At 47.3% G+C, this 15,607-nt stretch overlaps 2 protein-coding genes across 3 annotated transcripts in view; both read left to right on the forward strand.

Annotated features, from left to right (window-relative positions):
- Positions 1–9,173, forward strand: part of Rorc (RAR related orphan receptor C) — a 28,301-nt gene extending 19,128 nt beyond the window's left edge. For both annotated transcript variants that reach the window (XM_051199057.1, XM_051199058.1), the window contains 2 exons: positions 520–629; positions 8,471–9,173. In XM_051199057.1, the coding sequence (XP_051055014.1) occupies positions 520–629; positions 8,471–8,632 (272 nt within the window). In that variant the 3' untranslated portion in view covers positions 8,633–9,173. The remainder of the gene's footprint in view (positions 1–519; positions 630–8,470) is intronic.
- Positions 9,174–10,939: 1,766 nt separating this feature from the next.
- On the forward strand, positions 10,940–15,607 carry Lingo4 (leucine rich repeat and Ig domain containing 4). The gene is given in 2 exon segments (XM_051199304.1): positions 10,940–11,004; positions 13,637–15,607. Coding segments are annotated over 2 exon segments (1,857 nt in total). The 3' UTR covers positions 15,429–15,607.

Genomic DNA, 15,607 nt, shown 5'->3' on the forward strand with positions numbered 1-15,607 from the left:
GTTTGTTAATTAGCAGCACAAGTCTTCCAACTCTACTAACATGGCCTCAAGCTGGAAGAAAGATGATTTTATAGATGACTTCTGGGTATTTGAGGGAAGCAAAGCCAGAGATAGTGTAGGAGTTGACCGAGCCACAGACTACTTTAGAGGCCTTGGTGCCCACCTGGACAGCTCACCTGAGTCACTCTTGTAGGAGGGGGAAACTCTCTTCGAACATTTTGCCTCCATGACAGAAATCTGCCTGACACTGAATGAGCTACATACATGAGAGACCAGGTTACCTGGACTGAAGTAGCTTGGAGTTGGAAGGCTAACAGTCCCCACCCTTTCATCACTACAGTTTCCCTAGTTGTTAGCTGCTATCAAACCAACACACACACACACACACACACACACACACACACACACACCACACTCACTCAGCTGAGGGGCCTCTTCAAGAAGATACATGACACAATTTTGTTGGGCAAGACTGTCTGTGTTGTTTCTAGTTCACTCTCATCCCATCCCTTCCTTCAGACCGGCCTGGGCTCCAAGAGAAAAGGAGAGTGGAGCATCTGCAATACAATTTGGAGCTGGCCTTCCACCATCATCTCTGCAAGACTCAACGCCAAGGCCTCCTAGCCAAGGTAGGAGCAGTCCAAAAGACAGAAGAGACCAAACCCACTGCCAGTTCTGTGCTGCCAGGGCCAGGGTCTTCAGGAGCCCAGGAGGGAATGCTGAAGTGCTGTGTTATGTCAGAACGTTTGCAACAGCAGTGGGGAGGCAGGAACAACTGTTTCCATGTACCAAGAGATGGAAAGTTAGCCTGGAGTTGTAAGAGACCTCCAGGGAACAATTCAGTTTAATATAGCCAGCACTTACCCAGCACCTGCTTATACAAAGCACTGTGGAAAGATACAGAGATGCAGTTCCTGTCCCCACTAAGATACTTCAATCTGGTATAAAGAGATTTGCACACCTTCTAATATAACTGTAATATGGAGTAGAACGTGTGATATTTTAATAGTGAGATTAACAAAATGAGGCAACCCAGTTATGATCGGACAGGTGTTAAAATCTTCCTGTAATAAAGCGACTTCTATGACATGTATTAATTGATAACATGAATCCTAATCCCAGTGCTCTTTCTATAATATCCCTGGGACCCCTAATTTAATATTATAAAAGCTCTTAAAAATCAGAGCACTGGTGGTGCATGCCTGTGATACCAGCACTCAGGAGGAAAAAGGAACCAAGAGAAACAGGAATTCAAGATCATCTCAGCTCCATGAGTTTGAAGCCAACCTGGGAATACATGGAAACCCTCCCCCTTTAGAAGTAGGAGGCACTTTCGAAAAAATTATGATGGTGTGGACAGGGGTTCAAAATAATTTAAGGGACTGGTGAGATGGCTCAGTGGGTAAAAACATTTGTCACAAAACCTAGCACCATGGCCCAAGTTTGATCCCTGGGACCCACATAATGAAAGCAAAACTAACTCCTGCAAGTTGACCTGTAACTTACACACACACACACACACACACACACACACACACACACACACACTGTAAAAATTCTCCACAATTTGAAGGTAAAGGGAGCAGAACATAAATGTGTAGAGGAAGATTTCTGTCTTACCTGGTCCCACAGCTGTTTAGACCCAAATGAGCACACAGAGGCTAATATTAATTATAAACGGTTTGGCTGATGGCTCAGGCTTTTATTAGCTAGCCCTCTCTTCAGTATTAACCCACACCTATTAATCTATGTGTCTCCACATGCTCTTGGGCTTACCCAGTAATGCTCAGACCTCTTGCTTTCTCAGCAGCTACATGACGTCTCTATGGTCACTCACTCTCTGAGTTCCTCTTCCCAGATTTGTCTGCCTGCCCTGCCTATACTTCCTGCCTGGCTAATGGCCAATCAGCATTTATTCATTAACCAATAAGAGAAACATATTCACAGCATACAGAAGGATATCCCCCGTCATCTCCTCTTTTCTATGTAAATAAGAAGGTTGTAACTTTAACATAGTAAGATTAAATATATAACAAAACAGTTATCAACAAGAACTATGGTTAACAATATTTAGTTCACTAACATTTGGCAAAATTCAAAGAAAATAAGTTTTCTATGTAACTTATCTTTTATCATAACTAAGGAAAACTATAATCATAACACTCTGTCTTCAGCTCCATCAAAGATCTCAGAAGAATAATATGTAAATTCTAGAATTGACAGAGGCATCTTGCTACCTGGACAGTCACCCAAAGTTCCTCTGTAATGTTGGGGCATCCATCTTCAGCCCGTAGGCCATAGTGTCTGGCAGACTTTTTAATGAAGCAGGAACTGTGAAGCACCATCCTGTCCCTTGGCAAGTTCAGCAGTCACTTTTCTTTGTAACCTGTTTATCCAGTTTGGACAGGGTGCTGTCAGCAGTTGAGGCCAGGGCAGCTCTTTGCCCAAAAGCCAGTTTTGCAACATTGAAGCCAAACTCCCTAAGGAGTTTCTTCAATGCCCATCTTCCTCTCAGACATAATTGGTGTTGCCAGGAGCAGTTGTGTCTCATTGTCATGAAAAATCTTAATAAAATATTTTAAATGCCATATTCTGTAGGTCTTTGAAAAGTTTTAAAGAATACCTAGCCATTTGAAATGTGTCTCTGTATATCTAGAAAACCTAATTAGCATAACTATGGGTGGGGGCGGTGGTGGTGCATGCTTTTAATCCCAGCTCTTGAGAGGCAGAGGCAGGAGGATCTCTGTGAGTTAGAGCCAGCATGGTCTACAGAGCAAGTGCCAGGATAGGCTCTAAAGCTACACAGAAATCCTGTCTCAAAAAACAAAACAAAACTATAAATTTTGATAATTATTGGTGACTATCTATGATCTATATTTAATTATACATTACAGTTTTAAAAGCTGTATAAACAAAATACCCAAGCAAGAGTAGAAATATACATATAACAAGACTGACCTTAAATTTGCATCAATAAACCAAAATCCATACCAATGCAAAGTATTCATTTCTATATCATATTCCCTTTTTTTTTCTTTAGAAAGAGATTAACAATTTATAGCCAATCCTGTTTAAATGAAAACAAACATTTACAAATATTTGGGAATGTGGGCGTAGTTCTCTTCAAATTGTTTCCTGATGTTTGGGGGTGCTGTCAATCCCATGGGGATCTTAAGAAAACCCAGAACCATGGCCAAATCCTGGCTATATTAGTCTTAGAGGCTGCATCGTCTCAGCTGTTTCAGATGTTGGGCCACTGCTTCAGGGCATCTTGCTTGATTAAACCATATTAGTCTGGAAGGAATCCACAGCTTTTCATCTTCATGGAAATAAAAACAGAACCTCTTTTCCAAAGTAACATATTCTTAGACTTAAATTTTGACATCAAGGCATTTTCAAAATATGTTGGATTACTCTAGCAGCATTTATAATCAACTGTCTTTTAGTGATTGTTGCTCCTACCTCAACAGTCAAACAATTCAAAGACAACACAGTAACATGCAGTATCCAGAATCTCTGTGTATTCTCCATCTTTATGTGTCTTTTTTTTTTAATTACTTTGTTTCTTTTACTTTTATTTTTTTGGTTTTTTGAGAGAGGGTTTTTCTGTGTAACTTTGGCTGTCCTTGAACTCATTCTGTAAACCAAGCTGGCCTTGAAATCCAAGAGATCTGTCTGCCTCTGCCTCTGCCTCCTGAATGCTGGGATTAAAGGCATGCGCCACCATACCCAGCTTTCTTTTCCTTTTTTCTTTTTTCTTTTTTTTTCCTTTTTCTTTTTTTCCTGAGACAGGGTTTCTATGTATTGCTTTGAAGCTTGTCCTGGAACTAGCTCTGTAGACCAGGCTGGTCTCTGAACTCACAGAGATCCACCTGCCTCTGCCTCCCGAGTGCTGGGATTAAAGGCATGTACCACGAACACCCAGCTCTATTTTTTTTTTTTTGTTTGTTTGTTTGTTTTTTGTTTTGTTTCTTGTTTTTTTGTTTTTTCTCTTGTTTTGTTTCTTTCTGTTTTTTGAGACAGGGTTTCTCTGTGGTTTTGAAGGCTGTCCTGGAACTAGCTCTTGTAGACCAGGCTGGCCTCAAACTCAGAGATCCTCCTGCCTCTGCCTCCTGAGTGCTGGAATTAAAGGTGTGTGCCACCAACACTGGGCTCTTTCTTTTTAAAGAACGTTATCCTTTTTTGTTTCTCTCCCAAGCCTGCATATATTTTTAAACACACTGTAAACTGTTTAGAGGTTTTTTGGTTTTTGGTGTTTTTGCCCTGAATCTGTCTTTATATTTCTGTTTTTCCGACCACATGAGACTTTAATCTGCTAAGTAGCATGGCTAAAGCTAAAGCAGCGGCTGGCTGCTATCTACAACCAGTTCAGTTGTACGTTTAGCACCATCTCTGCGAACTGTGCTCATCTCCTTGACTCTTGTCTATGCAGCCATCAAGCAGTTTGTAGCACACTGCCCAAAAACCTTTCTTGTCTGTATGAGTAAAAGCTAAATCTGCCATGCAGCATGCTGTGCAGCTTGGAGACAGCCTCTGTGTACTGCGGTGGGAATCTGCTATGCTGTACAAGCCCGATTGCCACAGGGTCTCTGCACCATGGCCTACATGAGACTGTGTGACTGGGAAGCCCAGTGCAGCTCCATTTCTGTGTATTCAGAACCTTTTTTTAAAAAAACTTTTGTCAGATTTTACACGAAAATTCTTGCCAATTATTTGGGAGCCATTTGTGGACAGAAGTTACTATTCGCCTGGTCCCATAGCCCTTTAGCCCTAAATAAACACACAGAGGCTTATATTAATTATAAACTGTTTGGCTGATGGCTCAGGCTTCTTATTGGCTAGCTCTCTCTTAATTATTAACCCATAACTATTAATCTATGTGTCTCCACATGCTCTTGGGCTTACCTGGTAATGCCTAGACCTCTTGCTTTCTCAGCAGCTACAGGGTCTCTCTCACTCTCTGAGTTCCTCTTCCCAGACTTTTTGTCTGCTAGCCCTGCCTATACTTCCTGCCTGACCAGAGGCCAATCAGCTTTTATTCATCAACCAATAAGAGAAACATATTCACAGCATACAGAAGGATATCTCCCCCATCATAAATGATTCCTAAAAAAGGTTTCGAAGCAAGAGAACAAGACCATAAAAGATGCAGGTTTCCACAAACATTCATGAAGGCAGAGCAGTGATCTAGGCTTAGGAAAGGAGATGAATGGAACTCTAAGGAGGCCAAATAGTGTAGAGGGAAGATTGCTCATGGAACATATTTCTATGTATATGTGTGTGTGTTTATGTGATTGGGTGTACATGCACAAGAGGATGTGTATGAATGCCTGTAGAGACCAGGTAACCTCAGGTATCATTCCTTAGTGGTGCCACCTTTTTACATTTTTCATTCATTTACTTATTTATCTATTCATTTTGAGGCAGGGTCTCCCACTGGCCTGGTCTGTGATTGACCAAGGACTGCTGATGGCCCCAGAGGTGTGCCTGTCTCTCCCTCTCAAATATTGAGAATATATGCATGTACTACCTTGCCTAGCTTTCACTTTTTCTTCTTTCTTTCTTTTCTTTCTTTTCTCCCTTTCTCTCTTTCTTTCTTTCTTTCTTCTTTTTTTGTTGTTGTTTGTTTGTTTTTGTCAAGGTTTCTCTGTGTAGCCCTGGCTGCCTTGGAACTTGCTTTGTAGACCAGGCAAGCCCCAAATTCAGAAATCAGCCAGTCTCTGCCTCCCCAGCGCTGGGATTAAGGGAGTGCACCACCACACCCAGCCTTCAGCTGGTTCCCTTCTTGTGGGTTCTGGAAACTGAACTCCGGTCCTCAAGCTTGAAGGACTGCACTTCATTGACTGAGCTGTGCCTCCAGCCCTCATGGTGCATTCTGATAAATGTGTCACCAGAAGTGGGTAGACTGGTGAAGCAGGAAAGTAGCAGAAGGTAGGTATGAAAACTGTTAGAGGAAGCACACCATCGAGGACTTTCAGTGCCATAGGAAGCGTGCAGGCTTTGCTGCTAGGCAATGGGGAGCCCCCAAAGACTAGAGCAATGGCGAACTCAGAGCTACCATTGGAGAATTTACTTTGTAAATGACCCACCTTTGTAGTCATCCTCTTAGGCCCTTGTGACACACACTCATCATGCTGCTACTGAGACACAGAAGTTACCTCAAACAGTCTCTCCCTGCAGAATGTGAGCTTCAATCTACAACAAAACAGATTTAGCCAGGCGATGGTAGCACACACCTTCAATCCCAGCACTCGGGAGGCAGAGGCAGGTGGATCTCTGTGAGTTTGAGACCAGCCTGGTCTACAAAAGCTAGTTCCAGGACAGCCTCCAAAACCACAGAGAAACCCTGTGGTGGTGGTGGGGGGCACAGATTTAAAGAGGGAGAAACTGGGCCCGGGAGAGCAATTGGAATGCAAATGCGGTTGGATCCAGTTTGGTGTGTTTTATATTTTTTTGAGATTTGGTCTCATGTAGCCAAGGTGGGCCTTGAACTCATGATCCTCCTGCATCCACCTTCCAAGCGCTAAGATCACAAGCATGTACCACCATGCTTGTATCGAGAAGGATCCACTTTGAAAATACATCACACCTTCCATGATGAACCACTAGCCACCGGCCACAACTAAACTATTAAACTCCTAACTCAACTTCCCATTTCATCTTTGTCAGCCAGGTCGGAGCCACACAGCACTCACTCAGCATCCATGCTAGCCCTTTTAAGGAAGCAAGACCATCACCTGCCTCTTTCGTTCCCCACCCTCCTGTGGTTGCCAAAAGTTCTACCCTGGAGTCTGTGTATGGTCACCCCTGCCTTCTTCCTACCTGACTGCTCACCACTCTTTTGGCTCCTTACTCTAACCACGTGGCTTCTTTGCTAGTCCTTCAACATGCCACGTCTGGTCCCATCTCTGTCAGGGCCTTTGTACCTGCTGTTGCCTCCTGTAGGATTCCCTCCCCTGTTTCTAAATGTTTTTCTTCATGCCTTCATTCAGGAGAGGTTTTCCCTAAACAATTACCCAACAGAAGGACTCCAGCCCTCACCCTGCCTTAGTGCTACATAGAGCAGTACACTGTGTACTAACGGGTGTATGGTCTAAGAACACAGACAACTTCACCTTGTGGGGTGAGGCAGGATATACTCACAAACACTGTAGTTTGGAACCACTGTAGTTAGAGGTTCATAGTTCCCCCAAAAAGTTGTTAGGCAGCATATAGCTGTATTTAGGACTCCCTGGCTACTGTGTACATTTAATAAAAGTACAGTTTTTATTCACTGATGTTACATCAGAGCTCATGACAGTGCCTCATCTAGATTTATCAAGTTTCTTAACAAATACCTTTTGAATTAATAAAAGAAATTATTGTAGTAACCCAGGCAAATTCAAAGTACTAAAACACAAGAAGATAATAAATTCAAGAGCTATGGGGAATCATCCCCATATGCTGGCTGCTTTTCTCTGACTGGTACTGTTCTAGGGAGTTAAGCTAAGAAGGGAAGATGGCAAGAGAGCGGTGTTTTTAAGTCTTGATTCATTGTGCTGGAAATTGCATAGGAATGATGGTGTCTGAATCTTTCTCCCTGTCTCTGTTCCATGGGCTTCTGCACCTTCCTTCGGCTGAAGGCTGACTCTAGGTTGATTTATATTTGCTGTGTTGGGCACCTGCTTAGAAATTCTGTTTAGTTCAAACAAGCAGTTGTTGAGCGTTTGTATCAGCATTATAACAAGAAAAGAGCTGGGCGGTAGTTGCACAGGCCTTTAATCCCAGCAGAGGTAGGCGGATCTCTATGAGTTCGAGACCATCCTGGTTGGTCTACAGAGTAAGTTCAAGGACTGCTAGGGCTGTTATACAGAGAATCCCTGTCTCAAAAAAACAGGGAGAAAAAAAACAAAAATGACAGATGAACCTTATCTAAGTAAATGTGGGGCAGGAAGGCAGACTGGATCCTTTTTCTACAGTGTGGCAAGTACTACACAGAAGGAAGCCTGTAAGAAGGGCTTTAACCCAGCAAGGGGAAGGGGGTGAGGGGTAGGGAATGTCCTCAGAGGAGATAACGCTTGAAGGTAAGATAAGTATTGGCAAAGCAAAAGATAGTTAGAAAGGTACTCCAGAAGAGGAAACAATATGAGCCAAGGCAAAGAGTCATGGGAGTAAAGTCAGTTCAGGAGTAGACAGAGCCATGTATGTCATTCAAGCATGCCCTCGCTAAGCCAGGCTCAGTGCTGAGGGCATGGAAGTGACTTTCAAGCTTGAACCCAGGAAAGCTTCCCATCTCACAGCAGTCCTCACCTACCCTTAGGTTTGCAGATACACATATATCTAACCAATGGGATTGACGGCTGGGGGAGAGGGGCAAGTGTGGGGGAAGGCAGCAAGGAGGGCTAACCTAGGGCTCAACAACATCAGGAAGACATTTTTGCTCTGGTAAGCACTGAAGTACTGACCCTCATTCCCTCCTAACCATCCCCAGCTGCCACCCAAAGGGAAACTCCGGAGCCTGTGCAGCCAGCATGTGGAAAAGTTGCAAACCTTCCAGCACCTCCACCCCATCGTGGTCCAAGCTGCCTTCCCTCCACTATATAAGGAACTGTTCAGCACTGATGTCGAGTCCCCTGAGGGGCTAACCAAGTGACCTGGAGGAAAGACAACTTTCTATTTCCTTCAGCCGGCTGTCTCCCTGGACTCCATCCCCTCAGCCTCCCCTTTCCTGTGCTCTATGGAGGGTGGTCTCCCTAGGAGTGAGCAAATGCTAAGACTGGTTTTTCTGCCCCCAGGTTTGCCTGGCAGGACAATAGTAGCAGGTGATGAAGAAAAGGCTTATTATGTTTGATTTCTCATAAATTCCACCCTGGCTCTGGAAGGTGTGGGGTAGATGGGATATAAAGGCCTGTAGGGTGACCAAGTCGAACCAAAAACAAACAAGCAAACCAATAGGGGGATAAATCCAGGTACCCGAGATGAAGAGAACTCAATTCTAGGCTCAAAAGCTAACAACAGTCCTTTAATTACCTCATTGTATTTCCCCAGGGGCTCCGGCTGGGGGAGATGCATCTAGCTCAGAGACTGGTGGTAGCAAGCAGTCAGAAGGACCTGTATGTGTAGAGAGAATCCAGAACCTTGAGATCTTCTGCCTTCCTCTTTCTTATTCAGTAAAGCAGTTGTTGGCCACCCTGCCCTTTTTCTGGAATCTAAAATACCTAGATATGTAAAGGAGAAGGAAAGGAAATGAGGGCCAGAATAACGGTTTTATAGGGTTTGGGTGTGGAGAGAGGAAATGGTGGGAGATGCCAAGACCATCGCTGAAAGAATTAGAATGTGAACCTCTTGTGTGCATTTTAAAAGCTGGCTTTGTTAGCACAGTCTAATCAGAGACACGCATCTACACACAGAGATGGAGCACAGAGCAACAACTCTGCCTGCAGTGACACAATCTCTTCATTGAAGTCCAAGCTCAGAGAAACTTGAGGGTCTTAGCAACGAGTTCCTATACATACAGGATGCCAGAACATATCATCCCAACTCCAGCTGTTTTCTTCTTTCTTCCTTTCTTGTCTTCCTTTTTTTGTTTTGTTTTGTGTTTTTGTTTTTCGAGTCAGGGTTTCTCTGTGTAGCTTTAGAGCCTGTCCTGGAACTAGCTCTATAGACCAGGCTGGCCTCAAACTCACCGAGATCTGTCTGCCTCTGCCTCCCGAGTGCTGGGATTAAAGGCTTGCACTATCAACACCGGGCTCGGTCCAGCTGTTTTCTATACTGTGAACTATCCCTAAGAGAAGTGGAGGACTGGATGCTAATCATCCAGAAACCCAAGGACCAGCACCATTGAGGGTACACTTGACCTCAGCCTCTACCCTGCTCTCTCTATGAGGAAGGAGGGCGATGCCACCCCTGTTCTGTGCCTGTGTGCCACTGACTCCAGCATGAGAGAATGACTAGGAACAGGGCAGGGACCTGTTTCTCCTCCATAGTCTTGCTCAGAAGTTCTCTCAGAATTTATTTCCTCTCAGGGAAAAGGTTTTCCTAGGTAAACATAAACCCTTACTTGTACATTCTTTATAAAATGATTTTAAAGCCTGGAAGTGAAATGAGTGTGAGTGTGTGTGTGTGTGTGTGTGTGTGTGTGTGTGTGTACTTGTGGAAGGGTGCAGAGCACGTGTGTTGGGTGGTGGGAGACTTGAATGTGACTGCCCAGGGTACACAGCTGCTCTGCAGTCTTGTTCCTGTATCAAGTCAGCAATCCATCTGTTTTATAGCAATTTTAGTCCCCCAGATTATCCCCCAAACTAAGAAGTCCCCCCAGGGAGACTTGGAAACTGATGCTCAGGTACCTGGCACTGGCGGAATGACAAACTAAGCTGCAGGAAGATATTCTGGACTGAGAACTTCCGACAAATGATACCCATAAGACCGTTTAGATTTAGAGATTGCACAGAATTACCCTGCGAAGAAACTAGAAGCTGTGGAAGTAGCATCCCGGGAGCTCTCTAGCTCCCCAGGAGGAACCAGGATGTCAGGACTCTTTGAAGCTTCCCAGAAAGTCTCAGTGGCAGACCCTGCCCCTGCCCCAGCCCCAGAGTCCCCCACTTCATCCCCCGCCCCATTCCATCATCCCATAGTGGCGCTTGCTGCAGCCCTCCCTGGTTGCTTTATTTATTTATTTTGCACCAACAGGGTTGCTGCAGACTCATTCTCTCCTGGTTTTAAAAGAGAGAAGGGGGGGAGAAAGGGGGAAGAAGGAGGAGGAGAAATGCTTTCTGGCTCCTTTTCTCTCCCTTGGTCTTGGCAGCGAGGCCACAGTAGCAGTAATAACAGCGGCGCGGCGGGCGGCGGCAGCTACCGCAGCAGTCCCGCCAGCCAGCTGATGCTGCAGACGGCTTGGCAGTGAGGAGTGGGGAGTCATTCATACACACAGGAAAAGTGGAGGGGCAAAGGTGCAGCCCGGATGGGACAGACCCCAGCCCTAGAGAGATGCAGCGTTTAACTTGATGCCAGCCTCCAGCTTCTCCGGTAAGTGCCCCTGCCCTCTTTGCGGAAGTCTCAGTTGCCCTTTTCCATGGCTTTCTCAAAGACAAGGCCAGGCTAAGTGTGCCTGTAAAGGAAAGGGAGCTTGTGCACGCTCCACCCCAGCCAACCATTCATCCTGCCCCACAGGACTGTATTGGGAAACTAAAATGTCCCAGATAACCCTGGTTGGGGTGGGGGGACTCCAAGGAGACCACCCTTCCTTCCCCCTAGTGTTCCATCTACCTCTAGAAAGGATTTTCCCGCTATAGTTAATGTGGATACTCCAAAAATCTCTCTCCTAAGTGACCCCCCCCCATGCAGGTCTCCATGCATCGATCAGGTGTGCTTTAAAGTGGATATGTGTTCCTATGGGTCTGTGGCTGTCACATAAAGACAAAAGAGAGCTCCATATCCCTGAGGGGGCAATGCCCCAGACTCCAGGCCCCAGGAGAGAAAGCACTTTTGTAACATCTATCTCTACCTGCAAAGTGCCCAGAGGCCAGTCCTGTAGCCACAGAGGATAAGAAAGAAAGACTATGATTAAATTAGCCACCTTATAAATAAATAAAAGATGTTAACCCAAAGTCCCCCAGCCACTGAGCCAGCAGGCTTTGTGGACAAAGAGGAAACTCTGGAAGCAGGCAGGAGGGAGCTGGCACACATGCTTCACTGCACTTTTGCTGAGTGCAGAGCAACGAGATGAGCAGGAACTGCAGCGACAGTGATGGCAGCAAGAGTAGCTGCCAGGTGAACTTCCCAGAACAGGCACGGGAGATGGGAGGCTGAGAATTCTTGGCACCCCAGAGATGCCTGTTGGTCTGAGAGGGGGTCAGGGGGTCATGATTAGCAGCCATTGCCCCTTGCCAATCTCCCCCCTCCCCAAGGCACCCCACAACAGTTTCCCTGCATCCCTCATCTCCTGCTCTTTCCTCTAGCCTCCCTACTGAGGATTCTACTTGGCATCTTTGGTTTCCCAACCACTTTGGTCCTCTTAAGTGGCTAGAGAAAAACCTCCAGAATGGTTCTCCAAGAGTGCGGGAAGGACAGAAAGTCGCATCTCCTAACAGCCCCTCCTGTGTCCCACCTGGAAGAAAATAGGGCATGCAGCAGAAAGCTGACTCCACAGGGTCCAGAAAACTTCAGGCCCCAAAGTCCAGAGGTGCAGGACCTGCAGCCAGGGGAAACACAGCAGGTGGCCTGCAGGGATGTCAGCTTGTCCTGCTCCTGTCCCCCTGCCATCTCTTTCTAATTCTAGCATTCCTCCTCCTTGAGGTCCCTATTGCAAAGCAAGCAGAAGCACTCGACGCTTAAGGGGTCTCCATCTCTATCACCTTGCCCAGCTTCCCACAGTTATCATGGTCACTATCTGCTGATATTGCCCAGGCTTCTGGTACCCAGAGACCCACTTTATATAGATGGGTGCTGTGCATTGCTTGGATCCAGGTGTCCCCTATCCTAGCCAGTGGCTCCCTGCCTCCCATCCATGGCATCTGGTCATTGCTCTCTCTCTCTCTCTCTCTCTCTCTCTCTCTCTCTCTCTCTCCATGCTTCCTTGGATCACAAACCATTTCTTGTGTCTTCTCGGGCAGCTCAGGCAGAAAGGGTTCAAAGCTCTCCTTCAGATGCACATACAAACTAGACTCAAAACACCAGTAAGGAAGGATAGAGGAGTAGCCCAAGGCTGAGGACCCATGCAAACTCGCAGTACTTTTTAGATAGTTCCCACATCCCAACCCCTTTATAAAGGAAGAGGTGCTGTCCTTGGAGCTCTTATAAGGGATCCCCAGTCTTGTCATCCAGTGCCCCTGCTAATATACAGCCAGGCTTGTCATCCCCACAAACATTCTGGGGACACCACATTGGCTCGTCCAGAGCCTGGGCCCTGGGCCAGGCTAAAGGAGTGCAGAGCCTGGAGCAAAGCTGGAGTTTGCATGTCCCTTTGCTTCTGATGACTGGTCAAGGTAAGGACCCTCTTTCTGGTCAGCACAGGATCAGAAATTCCAGTCTGAGCCTTAGGGAAAATTGTAGGCACAAAATACAGGAGGGGGAGAGAGAACGAGGCAGTGGTGGCACACACCTTTAATCCCAGCCTAGGGCAGAAGCGATTGGATCTCTGTGAGTTCTAACCCAGCCTGGTCTCCAAATTGAGTTCCAGGACAGCCAGAGCTATTACAGAGAGAAACTCTGTCTCAAAAAGAAACAAACCAAAACAAAAAACAGGGGTGTGTGTGTGAGAGGAACAGAACAGAGTTTTCAGGGAGCAAATATCATGAAGACAGAACCTGAGGTATCCCTGGTCTCATAGATATAGGGAGAAATGCAGGGAAATGCAGAGTTCTTTTCCTACTACTCAGTCCCTTAAACCTTCCACCACAGAAATCAGCTTGACTAGGAACCCATGCACAGGAAGTTCATGGCTGGTTACCCAGGACTGCAAAGGAGAGATTTCCCCATAAAAGGGCCTTAAGATGCCCCAGGGAGGTGGTACAGGGTTTCCCCAGTTGTGTGGCACACTTGCTGGCAAGATTGAGACCACAGACCACTTTTCCTCCCCTTTAAGAAAGCTCAGGGGAGTATGGGGTCACCATAATCTAAAGCCACTTTCCAAAAAAGGCCATATCATCATCTATTCCAGGCCTCAGGGAATGGATGCAGCCACAGCTCCAAAGCAAGCCTGGCTCCCATGGTCCCCACTCCTTTTCCTGCTCCTCTTACCTGGAGGGAGCATCAGTAGCTGTCCTACGGTGTGTGACTGCACCTCCCAGACCCGGGCAGTACTCTGTGCCCATAGGCGACTGGAAGCTGTCCCTGGAGGGCTTCCGTTGGACATAGAACTCCTGGACTTGAGTGGAAACCGCCTGTGGGGGCTTCAGCGGGGCATGCTGTCCCGCCTGGGCCAGCTCCAAGAACTGGACCTCAGCTACAACCAGCTCTCTACCCTTGAGCCTGGGGCTTTCCATGGCTTACAAAGTCTACTCACTCTGAGACTCCAGGGCAATCGACTGAGAATTGTGGGTCCTGGGATCTTCTCAGGTCTGTCTGCTCTCACGCTGTTGGACCTCCGCCTCAATCAGATTGTCCTCTTCTTAGATGGAGCTTTTGCTGAGCTAGGCAGCCTCCAGCAGCTGGAGGTTGGAGACAATCACTTGGTGTTTGTGGCTCCCGGGGCCTTTGCAGGGCTGGCCAAGTTAAGTACCCTCACCCTGGAACGCTGCAACCTCAGCACAGTGCCTGGACTAGCCCTTGCCCAGCTCCCAGAACTAGTAGCTCTTAGGCTTCGAGAACTGGATATTGAGAGGCTGCCAGCTGGAGCACTTCGAGGGCTCGGGAAGCTAAAGGACCTGGAGATCCACCATTGGCCATCTCTGGAGGCCCTGGACCCAGGGAGCCTGCTTGGGCTCAATCTGAGCACCCTGGCCATCACCCGCTGCAATCTGAGCTCAGTGCCCTTCCAAGCACTATACCACCTGAGCTTCCTCAGAGTCTTGGATCTATCTCAGAATCCTATCTCAGCCATTCCAGCCCGAAGGCTTAGCCCCCTGGTCCGGCTCCAGGAGCTAAGGCTGTCAGGAGCCTGTCTCACCTCCATCGCTGCCCATGCCTTCCACGGCCTGACTGCCTTCCACTTGCTGGATGTAGCAGACAATGCTCTTCAGACTCTAGAGGAAACAGCCTTTCCTTCTCCTGACAAACTAGTCACCCTGAGGCTGTCTGGTAACCCCCTAACCTGTGATTGCCGCCTCCTCTGGCTGCTCCGCCTCCGCCGCCACCTGGACTTTGGCACATCCCCCCCTGCTTGTGCTGGGCCCCAGCATGTCCAAGGGAAGAGCCTAAGGGAGTTTTCAGACATTCTACCTCCAGGCCACTTCACCTGCAAACCAGCCTTGATCCGAAAGTCAGGGCCTCGGTGGGTTATTGTGGAGGAGGGAGGGCAGGCTGTTTTCTCCTGCTCTGGAGATGGAGATCCAGCCCCCACCATCTCGTGGATGAGGCCTCAGGGAGCTTGGCTGGGAAAGGCTGGGAGAGTAAGGGTCCTAGAGGATGGCACACTGGAGATTCGCTCGGTGCAACTGCGGGACAAGGGGGCCTATGTCTGTGTAGTCAGCAATGTCGCTGGGAATGACTCTCTGAGGACCTGGCTGGAAGTTGTCCAAGTTGAACCACCAAATGATACTCTCTCTGACCCCAACATCACCACACCAGGGATCCCAGGGCCTTTCTTTCTGGACAGCAGGGGTGTGGCTATGGTGCTGGCAGTGGGTTTCCTCCCCTTCCTCACCTCGGTGACCCTCTGCTTCGGTCTGATCGCTCTTTGGAGTAAGGGTAAGGGCCGGGTCAAGCATCACATGGCTTTTGATTTTGTGGCACCTCGGCCCTCTGGGGATAAGAACTCTGGGGGAAACCGGGTCACTGCCAAGCTATTCTGACCATTTCTCCCATGCTGATGACTACCCAAGTCCACTTCAGAAGCCAAAGGAGAGGTAGGACTGAAGTCTCTTGAACCACAGCTACATGTCAAACAATAGGGGCTTCCACACCTGTCACCTGCATTCTTAAAGCTGCTCTAGTCTGAAGACAGCATTGTCACCTCTCCGCTAAGGGCCCC

This window comes from Phodopus roborovskii, unplaced genomic scaffold (assembly GCF_943737965.1).
Source record: "Phodopus roborovskii unplaced genomic scaffold, PHOROB, whole genome shotgun sequence".
NCBI classification, from domain to species: domain Eukaryota; kingdom Metazoa; phylum Chordata; class Mammalia; order Rodentia; family Cricetidae; genus Phodopus; species Phodopus roborovskii.